The sequence below is a fragment of the Nannobrachium achirus genome (assembly GCF_963921795.1).
Source record: "Nannobrachium achirus genome assembly, chromosome: 16".
NCBI lineage: Eukaryota > Metazoa > Chordata > Actinopteri > Myctophiformes > Myctophidae > Nannobrachium > Nannobrachium achirus.
The window spans coordinates 50,041,941-50,060,108 of NC_137823.1; the positions used below are offsets into that span (position 1 = coordinate 50,041,941).

Below are 18,168 nucleotides of genomic sequence, written 5' to 3' on the forward strand. Positions count from 1 at the left end.
ATCAACTGTACAGATACAGTTTATAATTCAGCGTGTCCATACAGACACTTGGCAGCAATACTGCAGTGTAAGGCTTAATTTATGCTCCGTCGTACAACAGTGTCGCAAGCCGAAAATAGCAGATCTACAAGCTCACAATGCGTCTGATCTGCAGCGCGCTGTGGGCTTGTAGATCTGTTATTTTTGGTGTGCGACACCATTGTACGGCAAAGTATAAATCGGGCTTAAAGGCACAAGCATCCATTCATGGGACTGTACAGCAGGGGTCTTCAAGAGGGGGTCTGGGAGTTACTACAGGGGGTCCTCCAAAAGTCTTTATTCTACCGTCCAAATTCAGAGAACTTTAGCCCAAAATAGCAGATCTAAATGCTCAGAACGCCTCGCGCTGCGAAGCGTTGTGAGCTTGTAGATCGGCTATTTTCGGCAAAAAGCTTTGATGTAGGGGGGAAAAAAGAGAGTGAAAGGTCAAGTTTATAAAGTATTGACGGTTCAAGTGGTTAAATATCTTAAAACACAAATTGACATGAATCGAAAATACACTGATGATCGTGCTGTCAAACTACTGTATATGGAATCTATGAAAAGGTCGTGGGGGTCCCTGCTTCATCTCTCTCTCTCAACTTAGGGGTCCTTGGCCAGAAAACGTTGAAGACCCCTGCTGTACAGTGACGTCATAGGAAATAACACGATGACCTGCATGAGAAGCAATATTCTCCATCAGCCAACTGGCTTTGTCAGAATGGGCCTCCTCATTCAACTGCCCGAATGGGAGGACAATGTTCAGTTTTACAGCATTTTCCCTGGTTGAGTTTAACAACGCAACATTATATCAATGAATACAAACGTGTAACAAGTGATAGTGTAAAACAAATGGGTAGACAAATATGAAAGAAAAATATATATATATTGCCAAGTTACACACTCACTGCAACACACAAATGTGAATAAAGAACAACTTGATGGATGAATCTGATTGACCTAGAGTAACACAAATGTACAGTACACAACAGTAAAGCCTCTTCATTAATAGTCCACATATCATGGACATACTGCAGTCCTTTGGTGTATGACAGATGGACTCATGAAAGTGAATTTGCTACATCGCTCACAGCAGTGGCAGATACTGCCAATAAATGAGTACAAAATCAAAGTAACCATAAACTTAAGTTCCAAATGTTTGCTGGTGAGATGAGGCGCATCGTAGCAATCTACAGGCGTTGGTGTAGACTGAGCGCGGTCGGTGGCTTCATCATTGTGCAGTGTAGGCCTAATCAGAACGTAAATCCCCATAGGGTCGAAGAGCTCTTCAAGTGCTCACTGGAAAGAGATCATCCTCTCGATAATTAGAGGAAGAAAGAAAACAAAAAGGAAATAATAATCTAAGATCAGCGCCCAGGATCAACTTCACCTGATCCTACTGGCTGTGACAGCATCCTGAATATTTTAACCGCTAAATTCTCTACTCTGCTCTTCAGAAACAGTAGCTCCCTTTATCCTCTCCTCCTCGTCGTCATGGACTTACTCCCTCCTGGTCCATACTGCAGCCCAGTGCTTCTATGTCGTTGCTGATGTCAGTTATCATTCGGTCCCATTCGTCGCCCTCGGAGGCCTCCTGGCCCCCGTCGGAGCCTCCACTGTCGCCGCTCCCTCCCGCCCCACCGTTGCCGTTGGTGGTGGAGTCCGAGGCGGAGCTGGCCGCGCGGCGGTAGCGGCCAAAGCTGTCCGTGATGATGCCGCGGCCGTCCTTCACGCCGATGGTCTCCAGGAAATTCTCAAAGTGCTGGCTGTCCTTCTCTGGGATGAACGGACGCAGGCCTGCAAGGGGAGAGGAGGGTCTTAACTCAGTCGGTGCCATATTTAAAGTGGGACCTCTTATATTGCCGTTTCGCCAACAAAGGGTTAAAAAAATAGTGTGCACGCTGGTGCACACATTCGTGCACAGATCATGCACTATGCATGTGCATGCTTTTCACAGCTTTCAAACAAAAAAATCCGTTCAGGCATTCAGGAGAAGGCAGCCCTTATGTTTTCTTCAAATGTAAACAAACATGGCTGCCATGTTTGAAAGATGGGGTTGGTATGGGGGTTAAACATGCAATTTCGCGATTGGAGTTTTTTTTTTTTTTTTTTTTTAAAGACGTCCAGAAGACGTCTAGCAGGGAAGGCCATAGTTAAAAAGACGTTTTTTAACAATTAAGAATTTATTTTAAACCAAATGGTATTTCAGGTGGATTGCGGCTGTGAATATTGAACATTCCCAGATAAATGTTGTCTTTACGGACCAATAACTGATCTCCAAGCTCAAAGTTTCGCATCACGTTGTGAGCTTGTAGATAGGCATTTTTGGAAAAACATTTAACACAACTTTTTTAATCAGCTAAATCAGGGGCCTTCAACGTTTTCAGTCCAAGGACCCCTTAGTTGAGAGAGAGAGATGGAGCAGGGACGCCCATAACCTTTTCAAAGATTCTATATAGTTTCATCGTTTGACAGCACAATCATCAGTTTATTTTGGATTCATGTCAATTTGTGTTTTCAGATATTTAACTGTCAATACTTAAAGTTGACCTTTCACTATGTACTTAGTCTGCTCTTTTCCCCCTCTACACCAAAACCCTTTGCCAAAAATAGCGCTTGTAGATCTGCTATTTGTGACTAAAGTTCTCAGCATAAGGACACTAAAAAAACTTTCTATCACACAAAGATTTGGAGGACCCCCTGTAGTAACTCTGAGGACCCCTTGGTCCCCTGTTGTAGACCCTTGACCTAAATGTTTGAGAACCACTGATGCAGAAGGGAAGAGGGATCATACCCAATAGAAGGAACTTCCTGCTGTCTCCATACAGCTGTCTCAGGTTAATGCAGAACTCGTGGATGGAGGCACCGTTACGATACTCATGCAGCAGAGTGGCAAACTGCTGGATCTCCTGAGAGGACAGCTTGGTCCGCAACTGCAAGAAACACAAAGGTTAAAACAGGGAGGAAGGTGATTAAAAAAAGGTAAAACGTTTAATTAATTGCCAAAGATAACCATGGTGGCACAGATAAAAGCTTACACTCCATAAACATCGAGAAATACTGTGTACATTCATGTACATCTGAATATCGTCACTGTTGGGCATAAATGCTCTACTACTTAATCATACAGTGTCACGCAAAAGCAGCAAAAATGTAGCCTGGGTGCCAAACTGCTCGCTAGGTTTCACGATTTGTTTAGTCTCTCCGCATCACAGTCTGGAAATAAATCAGGTGACTCGCAACGTCGTTGCGACAAAACAAATCGTGGAACGGAGCGAGCAGTCTGGCACCCAGGCTAGCAAAAATAGACAATCTACTAGATCTATTATTTTTGCTATTTCTGAAGAATGTTGAAAGTCAAAGTGGTTAAGTGTGTCCACTTTGACCTGTGAAAAATATTAACAAGAGCTTGTGATTACAACATTGGATCCATTTGGAACAGATCATTTTTTCCATTTCCCGAAAGCGACGATATAAACATTTCATACAGAATACGCTTTTATAATGCATTACAGTGTTTCCATCATTCTCCGGGTTTAAAGTGCGAGCCAAGTGAACTTATTCACACAGCGGCCATTTTGTTCTAACGTCATACAACTACTTCTGTTGGAAACCCTACCTCAACGGTACTGTCTGCAAGACACTATCATAACACCCTGAAACAACTGTCAACTACAATCAGGCCACAATCTGTATCTTCCGTACAATATTGTTTGCCATATCCGTGATATGTGCAGGCAGTGAAGTTATTGATCTTTGTCGTCATGGATAGAGATTGAAATAATCGATGAAGTTATGCTGCTGTGCCTCATGCATCAGTGCACATTGCACAGAGTGGGTTAATGAGCCTAATTTGTGGACGAGAAAAAAAAGCAGACGGTGGACTTCACAGAATGGGAAGACGAGACACCGAAATTAACATTTTCATAATTAATGACTTAACGCGGTGTTATTTCACCCACCCACTACCCATCTGCTAGTAACCACTTAAACCATATACTTCGTTGACCAGGGTCCCACAGAGAACCATCTTTAGCTCCCTTATTCTTTACCCTCTATAAGAAACCTCTTTGCCACAAACAGCTGGTCACAGCATGTTGCGGTGCATTGGGGTACGCAAGTAAGTCTTGCCGAGCCCATAGGGCAGGAGCCTATCTCCTGATTCTGTAGCGTCAACGCAGGGAATGTTCCCTTTGTAATCAATGAATGGTGCTCCATTGCCGATGTTGCGCTGCGTTCGGTGACGGCGTTCAACCTCAGAATTCACCCCGGCTCATTTTTTTGACGCTCGAGTTGCAGTTGAGCCCTGGCGTAAGATGTAATCCTGGGCGCTACTCTCCCTCTGCCAACCTGGGGACATCCATACCTGAGCTCAATGCTCAATTCCAACCACTTCTATTTTTGCCAACTGTTTGCCTATTATACTGTATGACATGACCAGAAGAGGGACACTACGGATTCAAGTGGTTAGTCAGAATGTACGTTTTTGTGGCCCAACCTGCCCGATCTACCAATTAACTGCAGTGTCCACAGGTCTCACGCTCACACACACACCCACCGTGGTCATATAGTCCTGTAGCAGCTCTGCAGCCGTGGTACTGAGCTCCCCCTCACTGGCAGTCTTGGTCTGAGGTGAGGCTGGGGTAGAGGCTGATGGAGAGTTACCTCCTGCCTCCAGAGAACCCTGGAATGAACTGAGAGAAGAACATAAAAAGTCATGTGGAGGATCATTGCTTAATGAGGCATGAATTGTAAACATAAGTGGTCAGTTAATGGTTCCCCCAAATCATCAGGTGGCCCGAATGGAATCTGCACTCTGCAGACTTTTATTTTCTGCAGCATTTTTGGCTGTCAACGAATAGAAAATCGGTGTTCTGTGAGGATATTGTGCATTCCGGCTTTTGAAAGCATAAAAATAAAATGTGGAAATGAAAGCAAACCGTTAAGGATTAAGTGTGTCCCTTTAGTTTTGGCCATGAGGCAGAAGGTATAAAAAATGACATGCTAATTCTGAGGTGTCAAGTGTTTAGCCAGTGGAGACAGATAGCAAAGAAAATAACTTCATGAGATATGTGGCAATCTTCCCTGGCCACAGCCCAAACAATGGAAGCATAATAACCAACTAATGGACTGAGTACTTACAAGGTGCTATCCTCCGCTTCAAAAGTGTCCTTGTTGACTTTACTTGAGGAGTCATCTGCAGAATTACAGAAGTACATGTTGAAAGGTTTGTAATATTACATGGCGCAATATGTAAAGTTGTGAAACTTCACAAAACTCAAGATCGTGATTTGAATCTTGTAAGACCCTGCTTAGGAGCCCCCTTGAAAACAAAGTGGTATACCACCACCCACTGTATGAAACCACTGTCTGCACTGTTCCTGCAGAGAAGTGTGCTGTAGTGCCTGTTATGTTCCTTTGATTAACAGGAAATTCACTTTTTAAAATGGCTTCCAACCCTCTAGCTAAACATTCATGAGATTATTATAATAATCTAGCACAGTCGTTCTCAAAGTGGATTCTAGGGACTTTGTGGGTTCCTTTAGGGGGGACTAAATTTACACATACAAGTCTGTAACTCTGACAGTGTACAAATGGAACCAAATGAACCCGTTAGGGTCATCTGTCAGAGTTGATGGGGAGACCTTGAAATGTGAAAGTGCGAGAAACACTGATCGAAATAGTTTAACATTTTGCGATAGGCATATTTCATTAGGACACTTACTAAGGGAAAATATATTCACCCAAGCGACTAATTGGTCCTTCATGCAGTGAGTGACGGTGTATCTCTTACCACTGTATAGTGAAAGGTGTCTGGTAGGTGTGGTGGCCCCATCGAAAATGGCTCTGTCCAGGAAGTCGATGGTGGACTCAGTGTAAACAATCTGAAAGACCTGGCTGAGCAGGAGACAAAGCTCCTCGGCTGCTGCCTTCAGACCCAGACATTACATTAATTTAACAATACACACAACACATACCAAGCATGTGCTAAATCGTAACAATCTCCTAAAGACTGACAGAGAATGGCAAAGATTTGATGGAAAACATTGTTCTCCTCATGATGTTGGCATTATCTTCAGGACCTGACAATAGGGACAGAAAATAAGTAGAGCTTCATGCTTTCTCAACTAAGAAGAACCTACGTGCCGCTGTGTTAGACTTGACTTTGTACACTTTGATAGATCAAAGTTCAACAGATTAATTGAAAAAAAGAAAGAAGAAACGGAAACACACACACACTCACACACGGTACAAGCCAGGTTTAATACACCTCTTAGGGTGCGGTCACACCGAAGTGACCGAACTTTAATTCTGCCAATGCGGGCGGATTCTGCCATTGATTTAAATGGAAACAGAGCCTTCTTTTGCGGAAATACGCGAATGGCAACACACCGCTCAGTTCCCATTGAAAATAATTGGCAGAAACCGCTGCATAGGTGAAATTACAGTTCAGTGTGACCACAGCAGGTGTGGTAATCATACACCTGCTGTTTGTTTCAAATCTTATGACAAACGACAAATCTATCATCAATCCCTTAGTTCAAACGAGGAGACATTTTAGTGGTGACAAAAAAAGAAAGGAAAGGAAAGGAAAGAAAAATTACAATACATAGGCAATACAACATAGACTGCACCCTACCTTGTTCTCAACAGCCAGCACGAGTAGACAGCAGACCTCAACTAAGACTGCCCCACTCTCCGATAGAGAGCTGAGTGTCTGAGATTTGTTGAGATCTGGACATGAGCTTGGACAGGGGGAGCCCCCGGACTCCTGGGCTAAAATACAAACAATAAACACGATACACCGTCAAATCAGATAATAACAGTTTCTATTCAACTCTGTTCTTTGAGTGCCATTACTATATCCTTTTGAGTAAGGTCAAATTCAAAAGCATGAATACTAGTTTGTAAGCATTGCATGTCAGTCAAACATACTACAGCATGACAAGTCACAGACATAAACTCTGATGCTTCTGTCAAGCTGGAGGCATTGGTTCAGCACCCGTTTCTAAGCAGAAAATTGTAAGGGTTGGGTTTAGGAAAACCGACAGCTCTGTTCAGTAGTACCTGTTTTGAGCACCACTAAGTGCAACGAGTCGTCCCTGATGTAGGAGACGGCAGCGATGTCGTGAATAGGCACTCGGAGGATGATGTCCTCCCCGTCACGCCAGACCAGCTTGATGTTGTACGCCGATAGGCTGACAACTGCATCCTGCTCCGACGTCAGCTGGCCTGCCAGCTGATGAGATTTCTGAGGGACAGCGAGGCGTTCAGCGATCCGTGTCATTACAGAAACATAGAAACACCATAGCATCTGGTGACTGTGATGTTCCAACTGCCACCAGATTGTGTAAAGTCAGCACTTACACCAAATTCACACCAGCAGCTGTATACGCTGTGTGAATTCAGCGTTAGCCATTTTGTTTCTGTTTGCATATTACCAACTAAATCCTATTCAGTGAGATGTGTGGGAGTTGAATCTTGGTCATCGGATCAGGGTTCCCACACATCTTTACCAATTAATTTCCAAAACTTTTCCAAAACCTTTCCAGAATATTTAACCCGATTTCCAGGACTATATAACAATAATTCAGCTCAATAACGAGTCGCTTACTCCGATGCGCAATGCCCACAGACAGGTAGTGTATGCCAGTGGTTCTCAACCTTTTCAGGCCGTGACCCCCGAAATAATCATATTTGAACTGGGGACCCTGGCACCCTGACAAGCACTAAGAGTTGAGGAATTTTGTATAACACCGTTTTATTGAAAATAGCCGATCTACATGCTCACAACACGAGGCATTGTGAGCATGTAGATGAGCTATTTTCACAATTTCTGCCTCTAATATTTGACAATTTGGCCAATGTTTAATATGTCATTTCAGAGGTATTAACAAAATCAATAACCAAAGACAATGCATAGCTATTTTTTCCAGGACCTTCCAGGACCCTTGATCAATTTCAAAACTTTTCAAGTACTGGAAAAATATTTTTCTAATTTAAAAGAAATTCCAGGAATTTCATGACCATGGGAACTAGAGATGCACGGATGGCGGTTTTAGCCGTGGTGCACCGCGTTGATCCGCAGTGAGGGCGGATTTGGATCAATCAACTATAATTATTAATTAATTTCAGATAACCGCGGATGAAATAATGCAGGAAATAAATTATGACAATATATCTATCAGTAAAAAAGCTAAATCTCTGAATGCTTGTGTCTGTGTGTGTTAATTTGTGTAATTTGTAAATTTTTCATAACGAGGCTCCAGCGCTCCAACGATACAGCTGCGACCACTTAAAGGCATCAGCATCACGGCATGCCTCGTTGTGCTAAACTTACCTCTATCATGGTCGCGCTGCGATAAAAAGTTGAATCTCTTTCATAGATCCTTCACTGACTCACGCAAATTGCAAAGTATAGGCGACTGTAGGTAAGTTAAACTTGTGTGTTGTTGTGTGTGTTTGTTTGTTCCTCTCTCTCTCTGTCGTTCTTGTCTCGCTCGCTCTCTTTCTGTGTAAGTGTGTGCCTGTCTGCAGGGACGTGCAGAGAATGTTGGAGAGGCAGGGGCTGATATTTCTAAAAGGGCTTTTTGGTGGACAATTCTCTTGAATGCAGCCTTCGGTTATGGTATGGAAAGGGCCCGGGGACATTTGCATTTTTTACCATAGTAAAAAAATGCATTCATGGGCACTTTTTACAGACCGATCTGGCAGGGGCTCAAGCCCCCTTTGATGTCTATGTGTGTACGTGCCTGCCTGCCTGTCTGTAATAATAATTTGACAAGTTGCGGATGAGGCTGGATGCGGATATATAAATTGGATAATATAATTAATGCGGTTGGATAATGGGCGGATAATTAATTTGCGCGGATGGATTCGGATTCGGATGGCCTCAAAAGCCTATCCGCGCATCTCTAGTGGGAACCCTGTCCTATTCAGTGAGATGTGTGGAAGTTGAATCTTGGTCATCAGATGCTTACCCTTGCATTGTCAATGAGCTGCAGGACTTCTGTCCTACTTGAGGGGTTCAAGTATCCAGGTACTGATGTCAGCTGCCCCAAGTACTGCACAAAACAAAACAAAACTAAACATGAGACTCTGACCCTAGGTTTTAACAGCGGGCAACTCTGGGCGATCCAAAAAATAACTATTTTCATGTATTTGGGCAACATTTTCCACCACAACATTTTCCTGCAATGGCCAGTAGTTGCCGGGTCCCGTTGACAAATAAAGCACTTCCGGAAAACCGTTAAAACACACTGTCATCATCACCCCTCAAAACAAATGTAGTATGCAATTAACCAATCACAACCAGCATACTGAAGGTGATATAGGGAAACAAGAGTCTAGTAAGTTAACATTCCCTCCCTGACTAATCTTTAGTTGTTGATACTAAGTTATTATATACGCACAGTTTGAAGTCACACAAATCACAATGCAATGTTCAATGGCAAAACCGCACTGACTGTATAAGCTGGCCTTTCAAGTGCATGTCCTAGTGTGGTGATGGTCTACATCTCCTTTGGCAAGCAATACTTATAAACATTTCAAAAATAACAAAAAGTGCTTTCACAAGAACAATGTTGGTGTCAAATAAAATTTATATTTCAGCTATCCAGTTTTCACACTTTTCGTGACATTCTCATTCTCACTTCTCCAGGCATTTCTTAGACCAGGGCTTTTCAAAGTGTGAGGTGCGCCAGAGCATTGCAGTTAGGCCTGCAGATTCATGCGTTTACAAACTTGCAATTTCTGTTATTATTGTATATTAGTTCAGCTAGTCCAGCCTAGAATTAGGGAATTGATTCTTTACTTTCTTTTTGTTTTATTAAAAGTTATCTTACTGCATGCTTTGGTTCTCATTCATTCATCTGTAACAGCGTGAGCATGTGCGTAACTGTCAAGATAAACTTGGCAACAGTACAACTCTTCAGTCGTCACGACGACATAGCAAACTGGCAAAGTCTGTTCACGAGGAAGACAAAATGAGTGGCATTAATAATCGTGTTATCTGCATTTCATTTCAGTAATTGCGCCAGCAGAGTGCGTAAGTACCGCGTTCGGTGGCATATCTGTCGCGTATCTGTTTGTGTTTATGCCCTTAGCCAATCAGGGACCAGCATTCTTGGTGACGTCACCATCAACAGCCAATGAGGGACCAGCATGCTTGGTGACGTCAACCATCAACAAGTGCGACCTGTTATAAACAACAAGGCGCCATACATGGCCACGAGTGCACTAGGCTCAAGTTGGCACTCAACAGAGTGCGTCTAGTTTTAAACTGAGGTTGATTTAATGCGAAACTGTAACTTCCTGCATGTGAGTAGTTACTTTTAAACTACTTTTCCCTATAGCTTCTTTTTCTTTTAATTTAAATGCACAAACAGTTGTCTGAGCCTTGTCTCAAGGGAGGCCAGCAGATGCCAGATGCATGGTGACATCACACTCACTTTGACCTCCTTCTCGATGTAGTCGTTAAGCAAGATGTCGGGGTCGATGCGATGGTCAGGCAGGGAGAGGGAGAAGGTGTGGAGGGCCCTGCGCTCAGTGGCCTTCTCCTGGGCCTTCTTGTCCCTGCCCTTCTCTCCTTTCAGGAAGACACGCTTGAATGGAGACACGATACCAGGCTAGAACAGAGGGAGACAGAGAAAAGGGACACATGTTGAGAAGCACTTGATTTTGTTACACAGCAAAAGCCCCTGTGTTCATTGCGACTGTCAAGTCGCAAGTTACTATGAAAACCTCCACCGGCTTTCCGTCAGTCAGTCAGTCAGTCTGTCAGTCTGTCAGTCTGTCCCTCTGTCACGTCACGTCACACTTTTGGCCCTACTGTTATCTCCGGCACCGTTGCCCCTATACTATCCATGCCAAACTTTGTTTGCACACACACTCCTTGGCTGGCAAAGCACAACCTCCAGCCCTGATTTCTCACATGGCCCTCTTCTAGCGCCACCATGAGGCCTATTTTTGAAAAACAAATTTTTGGACACTGCTCCTACAGATTTTGCCCTAAGATCACACAAAGCGGTACACAGCATCTCTGTCCCATTTCCCATATTCCCTCCTGATTGGCTACGATTGCCTTCTAAAGTTTGTGTATGCGACCTGGCGGTCGTTTATCTCACAGTCTTACTGGTTTATCCATTTGTAACTCTGAGGAGTGAAATTAACCCGGGTGATTTTACTGGGTTGTGGGTGCGGTTGTGGATATCCCCTCAGTCAGTTGTTTGCCAGGGGGGGGGGGGGGTCCTCTCTAGACTAGTGAATAAAAACATTTTGAGAGCCTGCCACATTTGGTAGCTTGTGTGGCTTTTCTAAAACATAAATCACAGGCAGCCGGCCCCCCTGATCCTCTGCAACAGCATATCATTAGTTCATCATTACATGATGTGCATTCATGTACATAAAAACGCAGATGACGCAGATCGTAACGAGAAGGAAGGCAGAAAACCAAATCTATTGCGGCAGCAAGGTTAACCAAAAGAACAAGAAAACCTCTTTACTCCGCCAATTTGCTGTGGATGACAGACCTCATCCAGCTTTGCAATTCTGCTTACTCTGCTTTCCCCGCCTCTGCTATTTGCTACAATGTGAGACATGGCTCACATCACAGTGCAGTCTGAATTACACTTAGTCGCGTGCCGGTGTTGCACACTGAAAATGGTAGCCCAAATCAACAAGATTTTAGATCTGCTATTTTCAGTGCACTTATAAATTAGGCAAGAGCATGACAATACGTAGCCATCTTTGTTACCGAATGCCTGTTCTCCAAATAAACAAAAAATACAAAAAATGCTTTAGGTTTGGGTATGGTTTAGCTATGGTTTAGTGAATGTGACCACCGATGACCTAAAGAAAAAAAGAGAGACAGAAAGCATTTTCCTTCATCCTCTCAAAATTCAAACAGAAAACAAAAACATTATCTATTTAGGGTAAATAAGAATGTCCAGAAGTGGGTTCCATCAAAACTTCAATTACATTTTGCCAAGAATATAGTTAAAAGCCTTTTTTAATTTTTATACTTGGTTGCGCATTATGTCTTGCTCAACTAGCAGATCCACAAGCTCAGCTCACAATGCATTATGCTGCAATGTGTTGTGAGCTTGTAGATCTGATCAGCTATTTTTGGTGCGAGATACGATGCACAACTAAGTACCTAATGAAATAAAATACACCCTTTACAAACAACAGCGAATCCACAATTCCAAAGCATCGTACAAGTCGTGTCCTACCTCATAATCCATGAACTCGCACTTAACTAGTCGTAGTCGCCAATGCAACGGCAACAGACAGTGGGTGCAACTCAGCTGCAGTCGTTTCTTGCCTTACACTAAGCGCGCTTCCCTTGGACAGAGTACACTTGTCACCTGTTGTCTCCTGTCCAACAAGAGGCTGCAGTGACAGTTGCCAACTGGGGAGTGACATGCAGGGCCATACAGTCTACTTGTGTAGAGACGCATGTGTGTGTGTGTGTGTGTGTGTGTGTGTGTGGGGTGTGTCACCCACAAAGGAAAAGGAGCGTCTCGCTCTCTATGCAGACACACGAGAACAGGAAGAGGACCAACCACGACTTCCTGGTTGACACGTATTCATACTTTGAAAAAGTGCAACTGTACACTGCTCTTAACTGCTCTTTTGTTTTTGCACATTTCCACATTGTAATAATGAGATTCATCTGATTGCTTATGTTTCCAATTGGTTCCCTGAATCAGTGCCTGTGCCTCTGTAGTGTAAATAACAAGGGCCTTACAGTATATACTTACAGTAGTTGAGCTCCCAGAGATCTAGACTAGGCTCCCTCTTTTTACCCCACAGCAAATCTCTCCGCCGAATATAGCAGATCTACAAGCTTGCCATGTGTTGAGTTGCAATGCGTTGTGAGCTTGTAGATCTGCCATTTTCTCCAAATGTTCACCCCCCAGGATTTGTGTGGTTAAAGCATACCTATCTTGTCTGTAATGTGGTTGTTCTGGACATCCAGTCTTGACACACAATCCCTCAGATCAGACTGTGTGGAACAGCACAGTCTATGGGCAGTGCATTATTTATCAGTGCGAAGCAGCAGCAACAGGCCACTGGTACAAGACACAGGAGCATTAACATTTCATGACACGTCATCTATCCTGTGAAATGTGAGACAAAGGCTCCCACAGGTGACCCCTGGCCATCTTGGTAGTGGTACTACATACATGCGGAGAGCATCTCTCCATTCCGACATCATGTCTTCTTTCCGACATGTCTAACCCTATCTCTTACCCTAACCTCTATGGAAGTGTTGCCACTCTGACAATAAGAAGTCACTGTCGGAGTGGCGACATGTCGGAATGGAGAGCGCCCCCGTACATGCGTTCAACATGAACGAGAGTGCGGCAAGAGCTTTATGCTTATTTTGGAGCAACAAAAGCACAAGCTGGTTTTGTCCAGACTGAGTGGATGAAAAAGCTGCCAGTAACTTAGGAAGCGCATCGGAACTTTTGCACTGATCAAGGAAACAGCTGCAAAAATCATTCCTTGCTGATGAACACCAAGACGGGAATTTGATAGTACATGGACGTGTGCTTAGGCAAAGGAGAGCCAAGGCAAGTACTGCACAAACTAAGATTATTTCATTAATCATCTGATTACATGTAAAACAATCCTGGTGTGCGGGTGGATGGTATTCTAAATGTACTAAACACAATTATGGCTGGGAGATTCTCAAGTGAAGCAAGTAGTCCTTATTCCTATAACTGCATGCAGCAGCCCTAGGCTAAGGCTATGGTGTCCTGTAAATATGTACCATCGGTTAATTAAAATGGTGTACCAGCCAGCACATTGAGTCTACATGTAACATGCATGCATCACAACTAAAGTCTTCCAGGAAGTGAATACCATAGAAAATTCATGTTCATGTTATTCAATAACACCACCAAGTGGAACAAAACAGAACTGTGTGTGCACAGCCATCATGCATAAAGTAATGCATAAAGACAAGAAATTGATAGTTTTATTTTTTTATTGGTGTTGTTCACTACAAAGCAACTATGGGGCAGTGCATCAATTTGAGATGTAATTTGCAGGATAATTTAATCATACTACTTGCCATTTCTCATTTGTCAATGTATCTACCCTATACATAATCTTATGGAAAAGTGAAAGTATTTTACAAAATGCACTTTTTCTGCCTGAACTTTCAAATGGATATGATAGTAGATCTAGATGCTAAATAGATGCTGGCCCCAAGTCACAGCAATTCATTGGGTGACTGACTACACACAGAGTTGCAGACAGAGACAGAGGGAAATTCCGTCACCATGGCAATAACAGCCAGTCATTAAAAACAGAAAACAATACATGCAAATACATCAGCCATTCTAGATCTAGGAATCCCCCATCATGAGTGACAGTAACACTGCTGACCACTACCCGTGACAGCTGGGTGGGAACTGCACAGTGCACACGCAAACCTCCAGACACCCACGCCTTTCCATAACATAACAATGACAGTACTACAAACTACAAAGACTCCATGTAACCTGGAGACATATTATGATGCCATATCAATTATGTGATTACAACCACACGGGGGCTGTTCATAAATACACTGCCCTCTTTATTAGAAGCAGCTAAACGTTGATGACGTGACAATCCGAGAAATGACATAAATTCAACTAAAACAGTCGAGTTTGGTTGGCTGAATATGGACTGTGATTGATTGGAGTTCAAGTTAGTCAGACTCGGAACAATATCACCCGACACCATCATGACATGCATCCCACTGTTTCTCAAAGTGGGGTCCGGATACCCCCAGGGGTCCTTGAGGAGTTCCAGAGGGTGCCCAGCTAAATGATATTTAGGAACCAAATGGACCCTTATGGGTCCTGTAACTCAGTACTGTGTACAAATGCAACCAAAAGGACCCGTACACTCTCAGATTGACATTGATTTTACAATATATATTGGGGTCTCAGAGATAGAAATGCCATTAAATGGGGGTCCGTAGCCTAATGCATGTAAAACTGGGGGTCCCTGAAATTAAAATGGTTGAAAATCACTGCCAGAGCTGTAAAAAAGAAGAAGAAAAAAAAATCTTCTCTAATGGGGTTCCCTGGCATATCTTTTCAAATGGGGGTCCGCGGGCAAACAACAAGTGTCAATTTGGGGGTCCTTGACATGAAAAAGTTTGAGAACCCCGGGTCTACTGGTCTAATAAGCAGCTGAATTAAAATGAACCACCGTTAGCCAAACTTAGCAGCACAAACATCAGCCTGAAACTCTCAAACTCAACAGAGCTCTGTTAGCAACAGGGCAGGCAGTGTCAGCTACGTTAACAAACCAGCCAACCAGAAGTTACCCATTTGCCAAAACTTACCTTTTTCACTTTTTTCACATCATCATCCATTTCTAAGTAAAGGTCTTCCTCTTCATATTCATTTCAGCGCGTGGCATTTTGGGGACACAAAAACACAGCTGGCGACATCATGGCTAATAACGTTAGCTCTGCCTGTGGGGTTAGCTTAGCTTGTAGCTAGCATCCTGGAGAGGGATGCTGATAAGAAAATATCATCCCGACTTTAATCATAACAAGCATTATTACTCATAATATTCTTCAGCGACATCAACAAGAGAGAGAGATGGAGAATCCCCCCCGTGTTTTCTTTACAGCTATGCGTGAGTGTCATTAAATCAGCATACAGATATATTATGAATAGAAAAACAAACTCGGAAAAAACAGCACAAACTTTTCAATCCTGCCGCCATTTTGGGCGTTAAACTGTAGTCCATCATGCCTTGCACACAGCAGCACAGCAGTTGTGGATGTTATGTTATGTTATGTAAAAGTAAAAATTTCATCTGTAATAAAATGATTTATTTAATATATTCTAAACAAGATTCATTGTGTATTTAGTGAAATATTCAAAATCTTTTTTTGTTTTAATATAGATTGTCAAAAATCCACATCTCAAAATATTAGAATATTACTTCAAAAGAAGGATATAATAGCCTACAGAAATGTTAAACTTCTGAACTCAGTACTTGGTCTGGAATACTTTTGAACAAAATGTCTTCATCAATGGGGCAATTGTGGAAACCAGCATTTCATTGTATTGCTAGTGTTGATCCACTGTGTTTTACCAAGTTCAGAGAGTCAACATACCTGGGGATTTTTGTGCACCATATACAAGCTTTATGGAGATGATGATTTCCTTTAGCCAGAAGAAGCACTTAGCACCCACCCACAGAGCCAAAACTACTTGTAGGCCTAACTGGTGTACTGAGTACTGACTCTGGTATTACTGGGCGTAACCAACTGACCATCAAACTGGCCTGACCTGAACCCCACACCCCTCTGTGGTGAGTTGTCATGATGAACTTTCATCATATTGCAAACCTGCATTATTAAAAATAAATGAAAAAAATGGGGTAAGGTTGACTTGACTGTTCTCTTATGGTTGAATTATTGTCAATGGGTGCTGTTGATAATGTTGATATTGAATATTGAGAGTGTTGTAGTGTACCATTCGGGGGAAGGGGTAGGGGGTGCATGGGTCTTTATTATTGTTCATCTCTATTTTGTGTCTTTTGTCTTTTAATTATTTTAATGTCTTGTTAAAAAAGAGAGAGAATGATATGTTAATTGTGTATTATATACTGTGATTTGGTAATAAATAAATCTTAAAAAAGTGAGTGGCAAATCGAGTGGCAAAGTCAGTGGCCAAGTGAGATTAATGTAATTTAACGTCATTTAATGTAACTAGAAGCTGGGCCGCCCGATGTAAATAGGGAATGAATGCCCCGCCCTTTAATGCAAACCCCATTATACCTGTTGTCATAGGACCCGTTTTGACCATCTGTTTGCCTGTGTCCATTTATGCCCATATATGGAGATATCTGTTATCTGTCTGTCTGTCTGTCAGTGTCCATGGAGATCACAAAAGATATAGTTCTGGGTCCATTTTATGCCCATATATGCCCATATATGGAGATATCTGTCTATTTGCGTCCATTTCATGCCCATATATGGAGATCTCTGTATCTGTCTGTCTGTGTCCCTTTATGCCCGTATATGGAGATCTTTGTGATTCTGCGTAAATTTTATGCCCATATATGCCATTTGCGTCCATTTTATGCCCATTTATGGAGATCTCTGTATCCGTCTGTCTGTGTCCCTTTATGCCCGTATATGGAGATCTTTGTGATTCTGCGTCCATTTTATGCCCATATATGCTATATATGGAGATATTCAGAGATTTTTTGTTGACTCATGTGGCGTACGTGATGTCAGAGCCTTTTATGAAGTGATGTCACAATGAGTCAGAGCTTTCGCCGATTTCCTCCGGAACAGCCTGATGTCAACAATCAACCCCGCATAAGGAGATTCCGAACGTTTCGCGCCGGTTCGGGAAAACCGCGCATCGGGTCGGGTCGAGACCCGGCACTGCACTCCGTGCCGCGGCGGGGAACGCGCGTGCCGAATCTGAAGCCGGTGGGACGAACGGTTCTCGAGATACGCGGATTACAGACAGACAGACAGACACACAGACAGACAGACAGACACGCAGAGACTTCTCGCATTTATAGATAGATTAGATAGGACTTTTCTGTTTGGTTGTATGTCAACGCCACAAAGTAGGTGTTTCTGCGTAACTTCCTGGTATGATGATGATGTCACACGCATAACCCTATGGCATAACCTCTATATAGGTCTATTTTACAGGACAATTTAACATTAAGGTGCCCACAAGGTTTAGGTGTCTAATGGAACTGTGTCCATTATAACTAGCCTATTAAAAATCTAAAACAACTTAATGTAGTGACTATAACAGCTTTTGAGCATATTGACATCAATAACTACATGTTAATGTATCCTGTATTGCAGTGTTTCTCAACCTTTTTTCTGTATGGGGGCACACTTTTCAGACTTTTTGGTTATTAATAAAGAAAATATGGCTGAGCATTTTAACGTGTGGTAAATGGTGCATTTATATAGAGCTTTTATCCAAAGCGCTTTACAGAGATTGTGCATTACATTCACCCATTCACGCACACATTCATACACCAGTGGCGGAGGAAACCATGCAAGGCACCAACCTACTCACCGGGAGCAATGTGGGGTTCAGAGTCTTGCCCAAGGACCCTTCGACATTAACTCAGGGGGAGCCGGGATTT

At 42.9% G+C, this 18,168-nt stretch overlaps 1 protein-coding gene across 2 annotated transcripts; it reads right to left on the reverse strand.

Annotated features, from left to right (window-relative positions):
* Window positions 1-35: 35 nt before the first annotated feature.
* On the reverse strand, window positions 36-15,739 carry ccm2 (CCM2 scaffold protein). 2 transcript variants are annotated; one of them, XM_080744003.1, is made up of 10 exons: window positions 15,371-15,739; window positions 10,470-10,646; window positions 9,000-9,083; window positions 7,087-7,270; window positions 6,659-6,795; window positions 5,813-5,948; window positions 5,161-5,215; window positions 4,577-4,712; window positions 2,813-2,951; window positions 36-1,815 (listed from the first exon to the last, which is right to left on the reverse strand). In XM_080744003.1, exons 1-10 carry the CDS (start codon window positions 15,398-15,400, stop codon window positions 1,511-1,513), a joined length of 1,383 nt encoding a protein of 460 aa, XP_080600129.1. In that variant the 5' UTR covers window positions 15,401-15,739; the 3' UTR covers window positions 36-1,510. The 2 variants fall into 2 exon arrangements, with proteins under 2 accessions (XP_080600129.1, XP_080600130.1); XM_080744004.1 differs by lacking the exon at window positions 15,371-15,739 and adding an exon at window positions 12,252-12,374.
* Window positions 15,740-18,168: the final 2,429 nt, after the last annotated feature.

Excerpts from the sequence above, each read along its gene's own strand:
- ccm2 (XM_080744003.1), bottom strand. The coding sequence starts at position 15,400 with ATGGATGATGATGTGAAAAAAGTGAAAAAG. Across the intron at positions 5,949-6,658 it reads TGCTGGCTGTTGAGAACAAG|GCAGCAGCCGAGGAGCTTTG; the intron begins GTAGGGTGCAGT and ends CTGGGTCTGAAG. Across the intron at positions 4,713-5,160 it reads GAAGCGGAGGATAGCACCTT|TTCATTCCAGGGTTCTCTGG; the intron begins GTAAGTACTCAG and ends TTCTTCTCTCAG.